We start from the raw sequence: 19692 nt of genomic DNA on the forward strand, positions 1-19692 counted from the left end.
AAACTAGAAGTTGTAATTATCCCAGTGGTGTGGCTTAATTTGGTAAGATCTTACAAATTGTCTTGGAACAAAAATCACTGGACTAGAAACAGATTTGTGTACCAAAAAAAACGTTAATGTTGACTAAACTTTAGGTTTAACAATAGATATAAACAGGCATGACCTCAGTCTAAGTGAATATTGCATTTATTCTCCTTTGTGGAATCATTTATTTTTGTCCAGAGTAAAAAACAGGAAAAATAAATCATAAAATGGTTTGAAATGAAAAAACAACAATTCTCTTTTCCTCCAAATTTTATTTGATGACAATATACAAGAACATCTTGAGTACGAAGATCCGTCTGGTTGTCCAGGCTCACTGAAAGGAGATGGCAAAATATGAATATAGAAAAATAAATCAAACAATAACTTGGGCTCAATCAGTGAAAACAAAATTGTTACATGTTTGTTACAACTTGAATAAGAAATTTTGCTTTCAATCTCACACTTTGGAAGTTTTTTTTAGTTCAGTTGACAGACACCAAAACTTCACCTTCATGCAGTTATCCTTTACATGTTGAGTTGTTTTCTCTGTTCAAATCAGTACTTGTACTACACTCATTAAAGCAAACAGCTGGAGAAAACACTGGAAAAGTGACTGCTAAAGGAGTTTCAAAGCACATGGGGAAGGGAGAGGCCACTAAGGGATCACTTCTGTAAAAATGTAGTGTGACATGCACGGCACATCTTCAGATGTGCTACACAACACACCATGCTTTTTATGCTTATATACCTGTAAATGACACTTCATTTCTGCAAAAGAAGTTTAAATGAAACATAAAAATGTTAGTGTTGAAAATAAAAGAACAGAAACTTTGATGATTTGATATTTTATCAGCTAGAAGCCACAGCAATGTGAGCTAAGTGGTATTAGGCCAGTGGACTGCTATTACAAAGGCTGTTGAAATAGATAAAGGGTAAAGGGGAAGTCACACTAAAATTAGAATGACAACTACATCTATATATTTTTCATTAATTAAAACACTAGAATTGATTGTCTCAAGGATCTCCCCACCAAACAGTCTACATCAGCGTTGCAGTCATGATTAGTAGCAGAAATAAGCATGACTAGGGGTGTAAGAAAAAAATCGATTCGGCAAAATATCGCGATAGTTCAGCACTTGTATCGATTCAAAGTACTGTCAGGACGATATTTCTTTAAATATTTCTGAGCGTCCTAGAGTGTCTGACTCTTGTTGTCCACTTCACTCTCCGGCCACTAGTTGGCAGCAGAGAACACAGATACTCTGAGCAGCTCTTCACCACACAGGACAACAGGAAGACCTCAGCTAGAGGCAGCTTGTAGGATTTCTTTTTTTGGTGCTCTTCAAAGTTTCCCTTTCCTATTTCTATTCAATTACAAAAGCAAATTATATTATTTGGAGTAGTTTCTGGTGATAATCTATTTGATTTGACATTTAATACCTTATTAATATCTGGGAAATTTTTCATTCACAAGTGCAGATTCTTAAAAACCAAACCATTATTCAATACATTTCTTAAAGAAATCAGTTTATATTTTAAATCTCTGACATTGATGAAAAACAAAAATGCAATAAAACTGTGTGTTTTCATTGAAGATCACATTCTGTATCACAATCCCTAGTACTGTAAACTACAATTCTATATATTTTTTTTTATTTATTTACTTATTTTCTTTTTCTCTCTTTTTTGTGTGTTGTTATTATGTGTATGTTTAAAGTTCAAATAAAAAAAAAAAAAACCTAGAGGCAGCTTGTTCTGTTATGGGACATGAACTACTTTGTTTTTACTAGGGATGTATACCAGACAGAAACTCTGTGCCATGTTGCTGCCAGTAACATAAAAACGCAGATTGTGGTGCTTTTAAGCGAGTCCGATTAAAACGAGTGAAGCACGGCAGCCTCAGCGGCTAATAGGCTAACACACTTACTTAGCATCGGCTAAAATGCTATCGGCAAAGCGGGCCAAAGTTCTTCAGAACCTCACAGCAATAGATTCTACTTTAGTGACCTGATCGATCAGAGGGATGTGTACAACGCTTTGAAAAAAGGCAGACATCGTGGCGATCAGCGTTACTAGCTTACTACAAGAGAAAGCGTGGTTGCAAAGCTGTAGTGCAGACTAAAAAATAAATAAAGCTGTAGTGCAGACTGATATATAACAAAGCTTCTTTGTCACATTAAAGCAACTTTCCTTCATTCTATCATGCTGCCTCATGATCACACCATTGTTTCTGGTAAGAATTAGGACTAAGAATTTGCTTTGGTAAAAGCAACTTATATATGAGATACAGTTGCAGTGCTTAACATTGTGATCATTAAATAAAATGAATTTGACAATTTTATTACAACGGAAAACATATTGAAATTCAGGTATTTTTTTTTCAAAGTCATATTTCCAAAAAAAAAAAGAAAAAGAAAATATGTTTCGGTAAGATATCGGGATACGCATCGTCTCGCCAGCCTCCTGCCAATACACACCCCTAAGCATGACAGCAAATACTGCCCAGCAGGTCAAATCCTTTCATAATTGATTATCTAAAAACATGTAAATTATCAGCTAGAATACTTTTGACTATAAGACACACAAGAAGGCAGGAGGGAGCTATCGTCTACAACTCCTGGATTACGGTCACAATGCGGTTAGTCTGCTTATGGAGAACATTTACCTTCTAGTTCCAGAAGAAATTTGGAAATAATTAAAAGATGAAAAAAACAATAAAAAGAAAACAATGAAAAATGGATGAATAGAATAGATGGAGAAAGAGTCAAGAATTCATATTTAGTTAGATTAAAGTACAGAAGTATAAGATATCCTTCCAGCATATTCATTATTAATGCTTTAGGAGACAAAAAATGAAAGACACAAGACTCGACTTGATATAATCACTATACCTTTTTGCCAGCAGCGCCAACACTGGCCTTCTTGATGCCTCGCACTTTCTTCATTCTGTTCTTGCGTTCTTTGCGCTGTTTCCTTGAGGTCTTCTTTTTCTCATAAAGTCCATGCTGAAAGGAAAACATACATTTGATTATTTTACTCCTTCTTAACCAAACAGATTAATAATTTGAACACATTCACTTCATTTATATTTAAAGAACTCCATGTTTAACTAAACAGTACAATAAATTTAAATGAAATACAAGAAAATTTAGATGAACAACTAACATGACCTTTGATTTGATTTTTTTTAACCGTATGTTAATATTAAGCCTTGGAACAAATACAAGGTAATCTGTCGAGTTAGCAGAAGTTTAATGTGGAGATAAATGGTCCATTAATGAAAAAGCCACTCAAAGAAGTGCAACAATGTAAAAGAAAATAACATTTTCAAGGTCTAAAACAAGTTACCAGTGAACGTCTTTATGAAAATGTTGACCACATTTAATCTTTGAATGAAAAACACATTCACTTTAAAAAATCTTAATAAAATAATATTAAATTACGAATTGTATTAATCTAATTTAGAGTTTTATCAAAAGGATTCTTACAAGACCCTTTCACCAACCTATGTACAATGTTGTTTACACGAGCTTTGAAAAAAGAAAACAAGCCAACAAACAATATTATCCTAAATTTCACCTAGCTCAATCTTAAGTCAAAAGAACGTTCTGGCCATAACCACCCAAAAAAAGACAAAAAAAGAACAATTCACTTCCGGGTTGCATCAATGATCTCTTATGTCCTGACTGTCGAGTTGTCAAAATATCAGTTTGCCTCTTTACAAACAAGAAACTTCATAAAAAAAGAAAGTTAAGCTTTAAAAAAAAAGAAAGTTAAGCTTTAAAAAAAAAAAAAAAACTCTTGAAGACAACATTGTTTCTGCAAAACATGTGCCTTTGTTTACATCTCATCATGAAGAAATAAAATACACAAAAAACGTCCAAGTCCGTCCAAATGAGCAGATGGCATGCAGACAAGACAAACACTACAAACTTGAATCTGAAAAGACAACATTGGATTTCAAACTCACCCTTGCAAGTCTGTGCTTTGGCTCATTCTTCTTAGCATAATCTAAGGAATCATAAACCATGGCAAAACCTGTTGTCTTGCCACCACCGAACTGAGTCCTGAAGCCAAAGACGAACACAACGTCAGGGGTGGTTTTGTACATTTTGGCAAGTTTCTCCCTGATTTCAGTTTTGGGGACCGTTGCCTTGCCAGGATGGAGAACATCGACAACCTATAGAGAGAAACAGGACTGCATGAGATCTGCCTTTAAAACTGCTTTGAGCAGACTCTAGAGCTCAATAGTAACAGAGCATGAGAAACTTACCATTTGCTTCCTCTGGAGGAGCCGGTTCGTCATGAACTTGCGGGTCCTAATTGTTACTGTGTCATTCTAAAGGGAAATCAAACAGTATGTTATTAAAAGTAACACTATATGAGAATCCAATATCACAAGCTTCAGCCTTCATAAGGAAACCTCAACATGCTACAGGTTTGACACATTGCCTGACGTTTTAAGATGATGGTTGCCCTTGCATAAATCACAAGTATACAGACCTAAAAATGTTCAGAGTCCTAATATACTAAATCCACAAGACAGCGAATATTTGAGATAACTTTCAAGCTTTTGCATGTTAGCATCGCTAGACAGGAGGGGCCTACCTTTAGCACTCTCAACAGAACGTTAGCTACATGCTAGCCCATTTTACTATCACTCTTTAAAGACAACACGGGGTCTTAATTACCGGAAACGGGTTATCAACATGCTTGAGAGTGAAGTTACAACAAATGGCTTGCAGTTGTAGTGCAAAAACATCATTTTTATTCGCTAAAAACAGGGTTTATAGAGAATGTGTGACGTCCGAACCAGTGTGTTAGGTTGAGCATTCAAATGCTCCACCATATTACTGTCTACCTGCTTGTTTCAGGACAATAACTTTATCCTATTGTAGAATAAGCTTTAAGTATCACTTAATATGCAAGATTTGTATGTTGGTGAACGGATGGTTTCGATGGTCGACGGATTAAAGTTGTAATTTTTGCCAGCAGACTCACCATCTTGACGCCGGCCTCGCTCACGGACGTAAAAAAGGAAGAAGGACCAGCGTGCGACCCGATTAATGCCTGCCGAAAATTCAGTGAGCAATCGACTCAATTGCCTGACGTAAATGCAATACCTTACCAAAATACATACGTTTGTTGTTTCTGTCTTACAGATACCCATTTAATTAATTCGTTAGTTTAATGTTAAATTTAATTGATTAAAAAATCGATCGAGGGGTTAAAGCATTAAGGCAGGGATGAGTATGGATTAAAGATTTTTCACAGCTTTTGAGAGTTGGCTGCCACTAAACTGGATCTGTTTCATTCCAGCTTTTGAGATTTTAAAATATTAAAACTATTTGTTTTATTACAGCCATGAGAAGGTGTTTAGATGATGATATGGTCAACTGACAGTAGAAGTATTTCTATGTTTAAGTGTTGAAGATAAAAAAAAAAAATTCTCAACACATTTCTGTGAGTGTGCAATACTCTACATTTTTTACGTGTACTCAAAACATGCATACACTTATGCATAGAGAAAATCTGATAACACTAAAAATCCACTAGCTCCATACAAAAGAGCCCACGTCACTCCTGACATGTACATTTTGCCCAATTCCATATTGGTTTTTAAAATATACTGTTAGTTTTTAGAATTTTACTTTGACGGTTACTTGAGTAGGTCTGTGACCTTTTAACCCCTTTTCCCCAGCTAGGCTTCATATCAAAACCTACTGTCGGCACCCAAAACCTGCTTTATAACCAAGGAGGACCTCTCTTTCAGATTCTCTCTGCGTCTAAACTCTTTTGAGTCTTAAAAAACAGGACAAAAATGACTTATTTAGGAAAGCCTTACACACAAGAGCTGCCTTTAGATTCATAACCATGTTGTAATAATGTCTTTGAGTCCTGTTTAAATTTTATTGTATTCTTTTCTTTAATCTAACCATGTTCTTATATAACCTCCCTCTTATATATTATAAAGCACATTGTGTTTTTGTCTGTAAAAAGTGCTTTTTAGGCTTCCTCCTATGTGGTTTGTCAGTGTAAATTGCACCAAGTTGTGTGAAATTAAGCTGTTTTGACTGTGTATCAACAAGCAACAACTGTTGAAATAAAACAAGACAAAAATCTTCTATTCTCTGTTAAAGAATTTTATTGATCTCGCAGCAACAGTGTCCACTCCACTGGCATTGAAGTTTTACTTGAAATAAAAAATTGTTTGAAATTAAAACAGAAAGTTACAGTCAATTTGCCTTAAATCTTTTTCATGACACACCAAGCCCCCATCGTTAAACCAACTGAAATTGAAATGAATCTGCAGTTTGGATGTCATAATATGAAGACTTTCACCAAAGAATGTGCATTTCAAACAGGTTTTGACCTGATTCTAAATGATTTTGTCACCAAAGATTTGCAGAGGGTACTCTAAAGAATATCGATTCCTGCCGGAGGTTGACTGCGAGATGAGCTGCATGGTGACCCCTTTACTCAGGTAAGCAAAATTCGTACTGAGTGGTGGAAAACAACAACTAGAGACAAAAATAGTTGGGGGGGAGTTAAAATGAGAGTGTGGCACTTTTAGAAAGATGCCGTCAACACCTGAAAACCCTTTAAATGTCACCAAAAAATGTTTTTTAAACTTCACAGAGGTCTGAAGAGAGAAATCAAGATGAAAAATATATATGTTTTGCGTGACTGTCAGGTACAGGCTCTTCTATTCAGTTAAAAAAAATAAACCTTTCTTGGAAAGTGCAACCAGATGAGACGGAAACTAGTTTAGTTACTGCATTTCAAGTGAAGTAAGGCATGGGTGGCTAAGATGCATGAAAAGAATAAGATCATGTCGAATGGATTAAGGACACTGGGGGATCCATTTCTAAAATATAGTACAGCATCTATTCAGCCGGATGCAGATAAAAGTCTGTTTCCTTTCTTTGATGAGAACATGTAAACGTTTGTCAGAATTTTCACCCAAAAAACCTAAATGCTGGGGAACTGTATTTAAAATAAAATGTCTAGAAAACACCTGGATCATTTCAAGTTATTATTTAGCAAAAACAACAACTAAAACTGAATATAAAAAATGAACCATTTTCATGTGTACATTTCCATCTGGTCTGGATATGCTCCTAATTTGCAGAGTACCACCTAAAAAAGACAAAAAGTCTGAGCTGAGCGCAGAAAATCTTCTTGGTCTTAACTTTATATATATATTTTTCATTTTATACATTAATAAAAATCTTCTTATTTTTATTTAGGTGGCAATGATTAAAATCTGCTTCATAAGCAATTTTTTTAAAATGATCCACATTCAGTTGGGGTTTGAATAAAATGGAAATTGTAAAATTGCTTAGTTGTTAACATAGCTTGAAATGGCATGAAATTATACTTCTATAATTTGGAAAAATTAAAATGAAAACATAACATCTACATGCCTTTACTGAAAAACTGAGCAGCCTTAGTGAGAATGAATGATTGAACCTTTCAAGTACTTTGAAAAACCAAACAGGAAGAGATAGGATGGTTTCAAAAACATGCTAAAAAGGATCATCCAAACCAAAAACTGCAGCAAAAAAGAAAGCCTTTCATTCATTTGAAGGCCCATCGAAAAATCATCGTTTCCCGGTTTGTTTGTTTTTTAAGATGATCATAGTTTTGTTGCGGATCCTGAGTCGCAGAAAACTACAACAGACTAACCAGGAAGTTAGTTACGTTACAAGACTTTCGACCCACTCCCTTGTTGTGCAAATGTGGATTTACACAGCAACTGGAGACTTAAAGAAGCCGAATTTTTCAGGCCTAGCTGCTGTGTATGTGCATGGATGATATTTCTGAATCCCCATGGTTTGAAGACAGCATATCCAGCAGTGAGACAGAGAGCTAAAGAAGATGGCTGCCATGAGGGCTCACAACATTGGTTTCTACAAGCCAAGCCGCTGGCGTGATCGATGCCAGGTTCTTTCCTTATGATGGTGCGGTTCCAGTCGGTTAGATGTCCATTTCAAACTGAGAGTCATCACCTTAAAAAAAAAAAAAAAGTTAAACTTTTTATAGGTATATCCATTTTATAAATACAAAAAAAATACTACATCTAATCCTTTATGTAATTGTTGTAATGATAAGCAATTTATGCAACAATCTTGTAAAGCAAAAAAAAAAGAAGAAAATTCTGAAACAGTCAAACACTGGAGTTATCCCCTAAAAGGACAAAATCTATTTGGGTTCTCATAGAAATATCTAAACCTTTTACATTCAGAAAGTTCCTGTTTTTTCATACTTTGTTGTCATTTTGAAGACTTTAAAACTCAAAACATATCTATGTTTTTTATCCTATATCACAAAAATACTTAAATTCAAACTTTAGTCTTTTTAAAACTTGTTTCACTAAAAAATATAAGCCAATATTGAATTTCCATTGTTGAGCTTACACATCACTTGTTCTGAACTTTTACCTGCTGCAGGCTTTCCACCATGATTGTTGATGTGGTTGTTGGCCTCATTTTTCTGGTTCTCACGCAGGATGTTTTGGCTGGTAACTCCAGGAATGACAGGCAGATGTGCTGGAGGAGTCTGGGCGATGGGAGAGTTGCGCCTGTCCAGGAGAAACTTCCGGTCATAGATGATACGAGTTCCTAGAGAAAGATAGATCTGGGTAAAAGAACTGACATGACTTGAGCCGGGATTTCAACCTGTTCTCTCAAAGGTTTCTTGTCTGGCATGTTTGGCTTATCTCTCAGTTGGAAGCACTTTGACTAAAACCGTTTTGTCTTGCAGACATGCAACTGACGCAGGATGACGGTTAGAGGAAAAACTTGCTCGGGTCACGCTTTGTGTGTATAGAAATCATCTTGTCACTCACAAGAAATCTAAAGTCTGCTATCTTGTAAGTGGCAAGACTTTAAAAAAATAAACCTTTAAGATACAAAATAGAGCCATTCTTAAAGACTCACTCCCAAGAAAACTGTAATTAGGTGTTTTTAACATGTTCTTGTGGTTTTTTTTCTAATAATGGAGAACTTATATAAAGAAAATTAAGTTTGGAATTCAGTTTTTTATGTAAATTGTTGTGAATCAAGAGCAGACAAAAAATTCAGATGGAAAGAGCTTGTAAGTGTGACATAATACCAACAACGGCCAGCCACAAGCTCCCTACTCAGTTTAATTCCAGTGCATTCACTTGTAGACAAACAGATCTACGTGTGTCTACATTTACCTGGTCCGAGTTGGCACCTGCCTCAAAACTGTGCGGCTGGTTAGCTCTGATATTGCTCGCCATTTTTGTCTCACTGATAATGTTAGCTTGAGGGTGTGAGGGACTGTAAGCTAGCAGGAGAGGGTGCCAACAGATGGATGACAGGAAATAGGGGGCTGACTCCTCACCAACAGTTCTGCCAGCAACTCAGAGGCAAATATCTAATGAACTCCTGCCACATAATTAAGACTAAAAGACTACTGGGAAAGCTTCTAAAATAGATTAGAAGAAAATCAAAGTGGGACTTTATGTCTGCAAAATTAACATGCATTGAATTTTAGCATAGAACGTGACAGAAGTGGGAGATATATGAAGAAACCTTGATGCAAGGACAACAAATTTAAGGAAAAGCAAGACATTTGAGGATGCCTGTAACATGTTTTTTAGAATAGAATAGAATAGAATAGAATCTTTATTTCTATAGCACTTTTCTCAGAGCAAGTCACAAAGTGCTTTACAAAAAGCATAAAAGCATATCAACACACAAAAAAGTAATAAAATACAATAATAATAATAGTAAAATAAAACACAGTAAAACATGGTAAAACTAGGACTAAATCAACTAAAAGCTCTCCTAAATAAAAACGTCTTGACCTGAGATTTAAAACACTCAACGGAATCGATCTGACGCAACGACAATGGGAGGGAGTTCCAAAGACGAGGAGCAACAGCTTGAAATGACAGATCTCCTCTAGTCTTATAGCGGGTTTTTGGAACGCTTAAAAGATTCTGGTTGGAAGACCTCAATGATCGGGCCGAAGAGTATGGGGTTAAGAGGTCAGATAAGTATGTCGGAGCTTGACCATGCAAGGCTCTAAAAACTAAAAGTAGAATTTTAAAATCAATTCGAAATTTGACAGGTAACCAATGTAAAGCAGACAAGAGAGGAGTGATGTGTGTCCGTTTACTTGTTCCTGTTAAAAGCCTCGCTGCAGAGTTTTGGACAAGCTGAAGACGGTTTAGGGAACGTTTGTTAAAACAGGTAAAAAGAGAGTTGCAGTAATCTAAACGAGAGGAAATAAAAGCGTGGATAATTGTTTCCAGGTCTGATCGAGACAAAATACTTTTTAATTTTGCCACGTTCCTCAGATGATAAAAACAGTTTTTCACTATCTGTTTTGAGTGACTTTCCAGAGACATAGACCTGTCAAACGACATTTTTACATTTTAAAAAGATGATTGTTCACTATTGAAAAATAAGAACACATTTCTGTGTGTAATAAAATAATGTCACATAACAATATTTGGTGTTTTTGTCTTTTTGTTCCCGACTTTCCTTCTTCAGAGTAATATAATAACACTAGTGTTATACTAAATAACTGTAAAGCAATACTTTTAAAATTTCATTCATTACTTTTAAAAATGTGTGTGTATATATATATATATATATATATATATATATATATATAAATTGCAGGACTTGGGGGGGGAAAAAACAGCCTTTAGAATCGCTGCAATGCGAACACCCAATCAGAGCACAGGGAACGGACGAGGGGCGGGGCTAGTCTTTGTTTTTGTTTTGAACAGGATGACAAGCGAGCATACACAGGCCACACGAACAGGAACTGGTAAAGGTTAGACTCAACAGACTGAACGTGATTCTCTAAACAGGCACCAACAGACAGGTTTTTAAGTTGGTTTACCTCCAGGAGTGGTAGAAAATAAAGTGCCTCCGGGGGTGGTACAGTAGTCATGAGGTAGCTGCGTTGTGTCGTTGATCAACACCGTCCTGGTCGGGATGGCCCTGCTCTCGCTATGCTGACGACTAGTAGACATTTTTCTGCTTCCGATTCGGTGACAATTCAAGCAGCTTTGGGGAATCTAGATGTTTATTTCCCGACAGACGGTGAAATCCCGGGCCGTTCTGCACTCTTTTATATCTTTCCAAAAGCTACCCTGTCTCTCCTTTCGTCCTCCCAGCCGTCAGCACCGTCCCCTCACTCAGCAAGGCAGGAAGCACGACGAGCTCCGGGCGGAAGTCGGACCTGCGCGTCACCCGAGATGACAACATCCTTTTTGTATTTTTAATTTTTAAAAAAAAGCTGTTTAAACGATATCAACTAATACTAATCAGTGTTAAAAATCTTTACAATAAACATTCGTGTTGGTTTAAATAAGTACATTCTTTATTATTATTTTTTGTTATACAACGTTGTTTTATTGTTGTATCCTATTTAGAATGTGGCGTGAAATGAAAGATATATTTAATACTACCAAACTATATAACTAGATTAACAATGAGTTGTATCGCTAGAGGAGACATCACGCAGTTCCTCATGGGAGGAGAGCACCGCCATGTTGGTGAGGTCAAGTCCCTGCTGCAGGGCATGCATTTGAACAGTTTTTGCAAAATGCCACTTCAATGTGCGGGTTTCAACAGCCAAAATCGGAGAAATTAGTCCACGAAGGAGAAAGGCGTAACATTTCACAGGTGAGTATTGTAATTTTTTTCTTTTAAAGCTGCAAGGGCTTCATTAAAAGTACACATTTTTTTTAATAGTACACACGTTGACATGCCTGATGCTGCAGGGCTATTATCAACATGCTGCATGATGTACGTATAATTTGCTTTCGATATAAATGTAAAATCTATTTTGTTAAACCTAAAAACAGTATACTAGGACTAGGCTATTATAGTAATGTAGATTTATACATTTATGACTCAGAGACTGAACTTTTCTTGTAGGTTTCCAAAATATTCAGACTTAAGGAAAATGTGGGCCTTAGTATGGAATTACATCTCTGCCATAAAGTGAAAGGGCATAAAGACAACTGAGCGGGCGTATTTAGGAACTGAGTGAGCAATAAAAAGAGCGCTAACCCAGATGGATCACTGTGGTTACCAACTAGTCATACAGTCTGGCTATGTTCAAAACATTTGTGGAAACACATTTTGATTGTCAGACTGTTCGCTTGAAACCCGGCACCATACCATCTATGTTACACAAATTGATCACTCACATGAATCAGTAGGGTAAACAACAGATTTACCCTTAAAATATATATATATATATATATATATATATATATATATATATATATATATATATATATATATATATATATATTTTAAGGGTAAATCTGTTGTTAACTTCTGGACTTATTGATCTATTATTATTGATTTATTATTATTATTTATTACCATTGACTTATCATTGATTTATTGTTATTGATTATTTATATATTGTTATTATTTATTATTATTATGATTGACTTACTATTGGGCTATTCTAAATCATTTAGATTACATGTCAAAGAGGTCTACAACTTCTACATGTTTAAAAAATTATTTAGAAAAATTCTTTGTTTTTTTTTTTTTATTTGAAAGAAGTTCTGCAACTAGCATTTTTCATTAAAGTTTGAGCTTTTAAGGCTGCCTGTTTCTCTTATTCAACAACAACAAATGATGTATATATATATATAAATTATATACATATATATTATATATTTATATAAATGTAAAAATAAATATAAATTATATAAAAGCTACTTAGATGCCACCAAAGGCTATAGAAAGCATTGTCATGTGGGCGCCGACGACCTCATCAAGATGGCGTCGCGATCCGCCACCATCGGCCAGACTGCCAAAGCGGGCGTGTCTCCTCTAGCAATTGTAGATTAATCATTTTTACAAAGTAATCACAGTCTTCAAGATTGTAAACAGATTTTTCCTATTGCCAATGAAGGTATCATTGACGTACAGGATTTTGTGGACTGCCAGGGCGGAGAATTGTATCCTACTAATGGCGCGCGCTGCCCCGGAAGTTCACTTACTCACCTATCAGAGTAATGGAAAAAATGTGTTGCGAATGTGCTGTTATAATTTGCCTTGATTAGTAAATTAGGCCAATTATCTCACAATTGCAACAGGCACGGGCATGGCATTTAAATATAAAATCCAGTCAAAATTACCTTTGAAAGCCAACTAAATAGTTTCACTGTATTTCTTCCGTTTCATCAGCACAGTGTAAAAGAAAGCAATGCACAAACACGCAGTCTGCAATTCGAATGACAATCTAAAAGTAGACAGAGATCCAAAAACATGATGAACGATGCTTGAATTGCAGAAATCATAAAAAATTATATTTTTTTTCGAAGCTTCAACGTAAATTTTAATAAAGAAATGAAAATTCCAGGGCTATTTGTCATTATTTATAAACACACCATTTATACTTATGTGTTTTAAACATTATGTACTGGAAACATATTAAAAAAAGCTTACTGCAGAAATTTCATCCAGCTTTGCTTTGCTAACTTCCGGCAAAGCGCGCACCCGCGACTTTCGGGCACACCTTTTTGAATAAGCTGAACCTAGCACAACAGCAGCTCAGACATCTCCTTCCGCCGCCATCCTCCATCCCGAAGCTAAACGGTGACAGAAACTCATCAGAACATGAGCTTTACGGTCGAAGAGAGGGGAAACCCGAACACTCTGGGCTACCGCCTGTTCTTTAGTAAGTAGAAAAGGAGGTAAAACGGCAACATTTAGGCTTTGTTTACTACTTTGAGCGCTCTATTTGTCAGGCCAGCCGCGGACACCTACACGTGTCACTAATTCATTATGCTCTCATTGGTTTGTTTCTTTATGAGTTACAGCTTTAAATGTACCTCAACGTTTTATAAAGTAGATTAATCCACACAATTTACATTTTAATGTGAGCGTTCTTAGTTTCCTGAGTTTGACTGGTTAAATAGTTGCTATTCGTTGTGTTACAGCAGGTATCATCATCTGCTGTTCTGTGACCCTTTTTGGATTAGATTCACGGAAGTTGGGAGTTTTCTGGGAAACCTTCCTGAAAATGTCAGCACTTAACCTGGATATTTTGTTATTTGTTAACACACCTCAATAGTTTTTAGCAAACCATGGTTTTGTGAGAATGTGTTCTGGTTTTATTCACTGGAAATTCATGCAAGTCAAATGTAAGTCAGTGAAATTTTAAAATAGTGATTTGTAATAAATAACTGTGTTCAACATTTGCCATGCAGATATTAGAAATTAGACCAATAAACACACAGAATAAAGGTCAGGTGACCTCAGGTTATCAATAGGAAAATATAAAATCTGGCTTTCATTAGTAAAACTTGCACAGCCTGTTCTTTTATGTGCACAAAACTGTTCAGATCCCCGAACCAAGATAAAAACACACCCAGTCCTGTTTGACAGTTAATGAATGTGCATCTTATGTGTATTTATTCAATGTTTGCGTTTTTTACAGAGAATGCAGAGGGAAAATACATCTCACCGTTCCATGACATCCCCATGTATGCCGATGAGAGTCGGGTAAAGACACATTTATGAACTATATGTGTGTGTGTTTACATTTCTCTGCTGCAATGCTTTCACAAGTAAACGTTTTCTCACCTTACTGGTTCATAAAAATGAAGCTGCTTTCTGTTTAATCCCTACAAAGAAAAACAAACAATAAAAGGTCATAGTCTGTTTGAAAAGCTGATTAAATGGCCTTTAATCTACTTCTTTCTCAAAGCTGAGGTAATATTTTGACTGCTTTCTGTAGAATAGATAATAATAATAATTTTTATTATTTTAGAGCATCTTTAACATGGTGGTCGAAGTACCAAGATGGACAAACGCAAAGATGGAGGTAAGTCATTATCTTTTGGATCAGTTTTGCTTTTTCTTGAGTCTTTGTTTTTTTTTTTTTCTTTTTTAAGTAAGCCAATAGCAAAGTTGCAAGAAAACAAAGTTGATCCGCCCTGGATATTATCTGTGAACTTGTACAGCGAAAGAAGGATTATCCAAAGCAACCTTTTTTATCAACACCTTATCATGTGTGTGCGATTAAGACAGTAAAAGTGCCTTACCTAAACTCATTCTTCGTGATAAGTCACAAAGTACATTTGCTTTGGAGGAACATTTTCATTTTTAAAAATATCAAGTCAATGTTTTACGGAACTACAAACAAATTGATGATGCATGAAAAAATTCAAAAGCATCAGAAACATTTTCAAAGTTTCAATTGAATTGGTTTGTGAACATTTATACTTTTACATTTACTTTTATAAAATACTTGTATAACGTGTCAACTATTTCCTGTATTTCTGCTCAGTAAACATTAGGAAGGCTTGCACTTGTCTATAGATTTTTCCACTAAGTGGCCTCACGGATATAAAGGCCTCTGTTGGTGTTCTGCCCTGCTGGTTTGCCCTTACAGACACACCCCTGTTTGACTCTGACTGCCTCCATTGACTACCCAGAGACCCACAGGGGGGCGATACATGTGTTCATTCAACATGCAGCGAAGCACGTTAATGCTTCCTATGGTGACCAGTGTGGGCAAAAAAGCGTTGATTGAAAGTTTATAAATGTGTAATACAAATAAAATATGCTGAGATATTGCTATTGCTGCAATCTGGAAAAAGTCACATGATTTCCCTGCTTCTATCTCTGAAACATCTACCATGAGCTGGTCCTCTGATGGATTCAGTCCGGATACGATCCACCTCATCACTCCCAAAGAGAACCTCAAAATCTTCATCTCTGCTACCATAGCTGCTACAATCGCAGTCTTATACACCTTTCCTTTCCTTTTCGCTCTTTTATCACACCTTAGATGTTTCTTGCACCAGTTCCAACCTGCTTCCACATGCCTCTTAACCTCTTTTCCACACTCTGTTTCTCTAGACTGTTGACTCTTAGACACACGATGAATATTATATTTTTAACAATTTTTTTGTGGCATTTTTCTGGTGATGGAGGACATACCGTATATAAAGAAAACTAACTTTAAAATTAAATTTCTGAATATTTCTCTATTCAAATCATTGTGAAACAGGAGCAGACAAAAAGGCCATTGGTAAAAGCTGGTAGCAGTGATGTAGAAAATACAATGGGCTCTCTGCTCTGCTCCATTCTGATGCATCCACTTGCAGAAGCATAGATCCATGTACGTCTTGGTTTTCCCCGTCTGAGCTGGCATCCTTGATCAAAATTGCTGGATGGCTCCAGTATTGCTCATTATTTTTGTTCCACCTCTAATGTTAAGTTGGGGTTGTAAGGGGGCTGTAAGCTAGCGAGGGAGAGTGTAAACTGATGGATGACGGGAAGTAGGGGCGGGCTTACTCTGTGCCGACAGTTTTGCCCATAACTTAGAGGCGAATTTCTAATGAACTACTGTCGCTCTGCAGAAACTATGTCCTAGAAAGCGGCATAATCATAACTAAAACCATGTGGAACGCTTTGAAAATGCAAAAAAAGATGATTGGAGTGGGACTATAACCACCTTCTTCATCTTTGCCCCCCTGTAGCCTCAACATTCTGCTTGAGTTCCTCTCATTTTCACACACAGACTCTTTCTTGCTGCGGGTGACCGTCATTCCTCTCCTTTCCACAGCAAACTTCCACCTCTCAACATGTTGCTTCACATATTTTTCTCTCACTACAAAATCATCTGCAAACATCATGGTCCTGAGAGACTCCTATCCAACCGCCACTGTTTGTCTGTCCATCACAGCAAACGACAAGGAGCTCAAAGCTGATCCTCGGTGTAGTCCCACTTCTATCTTGAACTTCTCTGTCACACCTAGAGTACATCTCACCACTGTCTGCCATCTTTAATTCATCTCCTGTATAACACCCACATACTTCTCTGCTACTCCAGACGTCCTCATACAGTCCACAGCCCCTCTCTCCTGTCATGCACTCCCTCTAGCTCTACAAAGACACAATGTAGCTCCTTCTCTGTTCTTCTCCAGAAGCCTCCTCAAAGCAGATATTGCATCTGAGGTTCTTTTCCTTTGCATGAAACCCTCACTTCGTTGTAATTAATCAGCTTTATTCCTTTTATACAGTATGTCTTCCTTCTTTTTAAAATGACCACCAGAACACTTCTAAGTAATTCCTCAAGCATCTTCTGACTCAGATCTTCTTCGACTGTCCAGCCAGGAGCTCTTCTTTTTTTTTTTTAAAGTATGACAAAAGCAGCATCAGTTTAGTTCAGCGAGACACAACTTATAACTCAGATGTTTAAGTATCAAGTTATTTCATCTTTTTTTTTTTTTTGGAAAAAGAAAAGATCAACTTAGAATAAAACATTATACAGTTACTGCATTTTTAAAAGCAGTAAAACTCATTTCTTGCCTTCAGGTTTTGCATTAAACCAACAAGAACTTTCAATCACATATAAAATGATATATATAATTTATGCTTTGATTGTGTTTACATTTAAAAGTAAGTTTGAACAATGACCTGACAGCCACTGCTGCTTCAGTATAAATTCATCAGCGTTATTTTTCCTCGTAGATTTTTTTTAATCTTAGGCCTTTTTTTGTTTTTGCTGTTGAGCAAAGTGATGTCATTCATCTGTTTATTTTTCCTGATCTTTTTCTGTGTGACCATGTTATATGGTTGAACTTAAAATATAATCATTGTATCAACCAAAAAAGAAGCCTTTTATTTGATCATTTCAGATTGCTACAAAAGACATCCTAAATCCAATAAAGCAAGATGTGAAGAAGGGCAAGTTGCGTTATGTTGCCAATGTTTTCCCACATAAAGGCTACATATGGAACTATGGAGCCATTCCCCAGGTCAGTAAACGCATAGAAAGCTTACATATGACCCTGAAATCTGTTATTTAGAGTCTCGACAATGAGAAAAGGAGGAATTGTGAAGCTGTGACTTTACTGTTTCAGACATGGGAAGATCCAGCTCATAAAGATGGAGACACCGGCTGTTGTGGCGACAATGATCCTGTTGATGTTTGTGAAATCGGCAGTAAGGTAAGTTTCACTCCAAATAATAGTGGAAAAAGATTAATTTCTCGTCCAGATTTCACAAACTCAACCATCATCTGTAGGTGTACTCACGCGGGGAGGTCATCAAAGTAAAGGTACTTGGGGTTCTGGCCATGATTGATGAGGGGGAGACTGACTGGAAGGTGATTGCAATCAATGTAGAGGACCCTGAAGCAAATGACCTGAACAGTAAGTGTTTTAGGTTCATCCTCTTTGACTGCGATGAATAAATGCATCCTTCTTTCACTCGTCCCTGTCACTGTGCAGACATCAGTGATGTTCAGCGCCTGAAACCTGGTTATCTGGAAGCCACGGTGGACTGGTTCAGGAGGTACAAAGTGCCTGATGGGAAACCAGAGAATCAGTTTGCCTTCAACGGGGAATTCAAAGATAAGGTCTCCACCTAACACCTCCACCTAATGTTGAAGGGTTTTGTTTAGCTTTAGGTACTTGATTAGTTTGTTATATCCTCTTCAGGCTGGTATCTTGTAAAGCTTTAGATAAAACTAGCTAGCTAGAAGACTAGCTAAACCAGCTTTTTATACTTTTGTATTGCAGGACTTTGCCATTGAAGTAATCAAGAACACACACAACTTCTGGAAATCTCTTATTTCTCAACAGGCAAATGCTGGTGAACTCAGCTGGTAAACACTGCTCCAGAATTATTTTATTTTAATTTTTTAATATTTCTAAAATAAAATCTTTATTTAAAATGAATTTCTACAACACAGCAAAAACACGTGCGTGTCGGCTTGTGACAGCCCTTACTGCTGCTCGGCAGATGAGGCCAAGACTGCTGTTGGAGAGGTAAAAGTTTCTGCTGCCTATTTTGCAACATGGGTTTCAACACAAAACATTTTCAAATGACATTTGGCTTTGTTTTAGACATGTCCCTGTGGAAAAGAAGAGCCTATTCCTTCATCGGGTATGACTCTTTAAATAATCAGATATTTGAACTTTTCCTAATTTATCTTGACATTCATCGTAGTGTTTTTCTTTTCGTGTACTTCTAGTGGATAAATGGTACTACTACGAGAGGAAGTGATCCAGGTGCTGAACGGGTTGGAGGAGATGGAACAGCCGGATTTGTGACAATACTTGAGGCTTGGATTTTCTTAGGACATAATGCCAACATTGCATAGCTGCAACATTTGTCATCTGTTTTCCTGCAGATGGAGAGATAGTGGTTAGAGACTTTAGACAAAGACAAGTCCGTATGTGATATCTGGACCAACCAATTCTAACTTAAGACGGAGCTCTTTGCAGATGTACTGTCGGGTCATGTGCCGCGAACATGCTTGTGCACTGCACTGTGCTGCACTGCTGTAATAAAGAAAATACTCTGGGTAAAATATTAAAGTCTGGTTTTATTCACTAAGTAAAAAATATTTACAATCTTACTGGGGCAATGCTTTCACTTAAGGTCATTTTTGTTGTTGGATGCATAGATATTTAAATAGGCTACATCTAATGATAACTTTATCCAAAGAAAGTTGAGCAAAATTGTAGAAAAAAGTGATTAATAAAATGAGACTCTTTAACAAAGCTATAAAAATGAAATGTATATATTATTAATTTTCATTAAATTAAAATATTTTTAATACTTTTTTATGCCAAAATAAAAACTTTACTAAATATTTAATTAAAAATCATGATTTGTTGGGGGAAAA

The 19692-nt window shown here is 36.3% G+C and overlaps 3 protein-coding genes across 7 annotated transcripts; 1 reads left to right on the plus strand and 2 right to left on the minus strand.

Annotated features, from left to right (window-relative positions):
* Positions 1-276: 276 nt before the first annotated feature.
* rps24 (ribosomal protein S24) lies at positions 277-5150 on the minus strand. 4 transcript variants are annotated; one of them, XM_023962930.2, is made up of 6 exons: positions 5026-5150; positions 4298-4363; positions 3995-4204; positions 2916-3029; positions 773-792; positions 277-358 (listed from the first exon to the last, which is right to left on the minus strand). In XM_023962930.2, the coding sequence occupies exons 1-5, from the start codon at positions 5026-5028 to the stop codon at positions 787-789; spliced, it is 399 nt and encodes a 132-aa protein (XP_023818698.1). In that variant the 5' UTR covers positions 5029-5150; the 3' UTR covers positions 277-358; positions 773-786.
* A 996-nt stretch (positions 5151-6146) lies between these two features.
* eif4ebp2 (eukaryotic translation initiation factor 4E binding protein 2) lies at positions 6147-11077 on the minus strand. The gene is made up of 3 exons (XM_023963048.2): positions 10912-11077; positions 8469-8648; positions 6147-8036 (listed from the first exon to the last, which is right to left on the minus strand). Exons 1-3 carry the CDS (start codon positions 11042-11044, stop codon positions 8005-8007), a joined length of 345 nt encoding a protein of 114 aa, XP_023818816.1. The 5' UTR covers positions 11045-11077; the 3' UTR covers positions 6147-8004.
* A 197-nt stretch (positions 11078-11274) lies between these two features.
* ppa1b (inorganic pyrophosphatase 1b) lies at positions 11275-19381 on the plus strand. Of its 2 annotated transcripts, none has more exons than XM_078931860.1 (11): positions 11275-11699; positions 14485-14549; positions 14818-14871; positions 17696-17815; positions 17921-18007; positions 18085-18211; positions 18290-18417; positions 18581-18666; positions 18754-18829; positions 18908-18947; positions 19036-19381. In XM_078931860.1, exons 2-11 carry the CDS (start codon positions 14529-14531, stop codon positions 19065-19067), a joined length of 771 nt encoding a protein of 256 aa, XP_078787986.1. In that variant the 5' UTR covers positions 11275-11699; positions 14485-14528; the 3' UTR covers positions 19068-19381. The 2 variants fall into 2 exon arrangements, with proteins under 2 accessions (XP_078787986.1, XP_004077157.1); XM_004077109.5 differs by lacking the exon at positions 11275-11699 and adding an exon at positions 13530-13722.
* The last annotated feature ends 311 nt before the right edge of the window (positions 19382-19692 follow it).

The sequence above is a fragment of the Oryzias latipes genome, chromosome 15, assembly GCF_053564925.1.
Source record: "Oryzias latipes strain Hd-rR chromosome 15, Olatipes_Hd-rR_3.1".
In the NCBI taxonomy this organism is placed as follows: Eukaryota; Metazoa; Chordata; class Actinopteri; order Beloniformes; family Adrianichthyidae; genus Oryzias; species Oryzias latipes.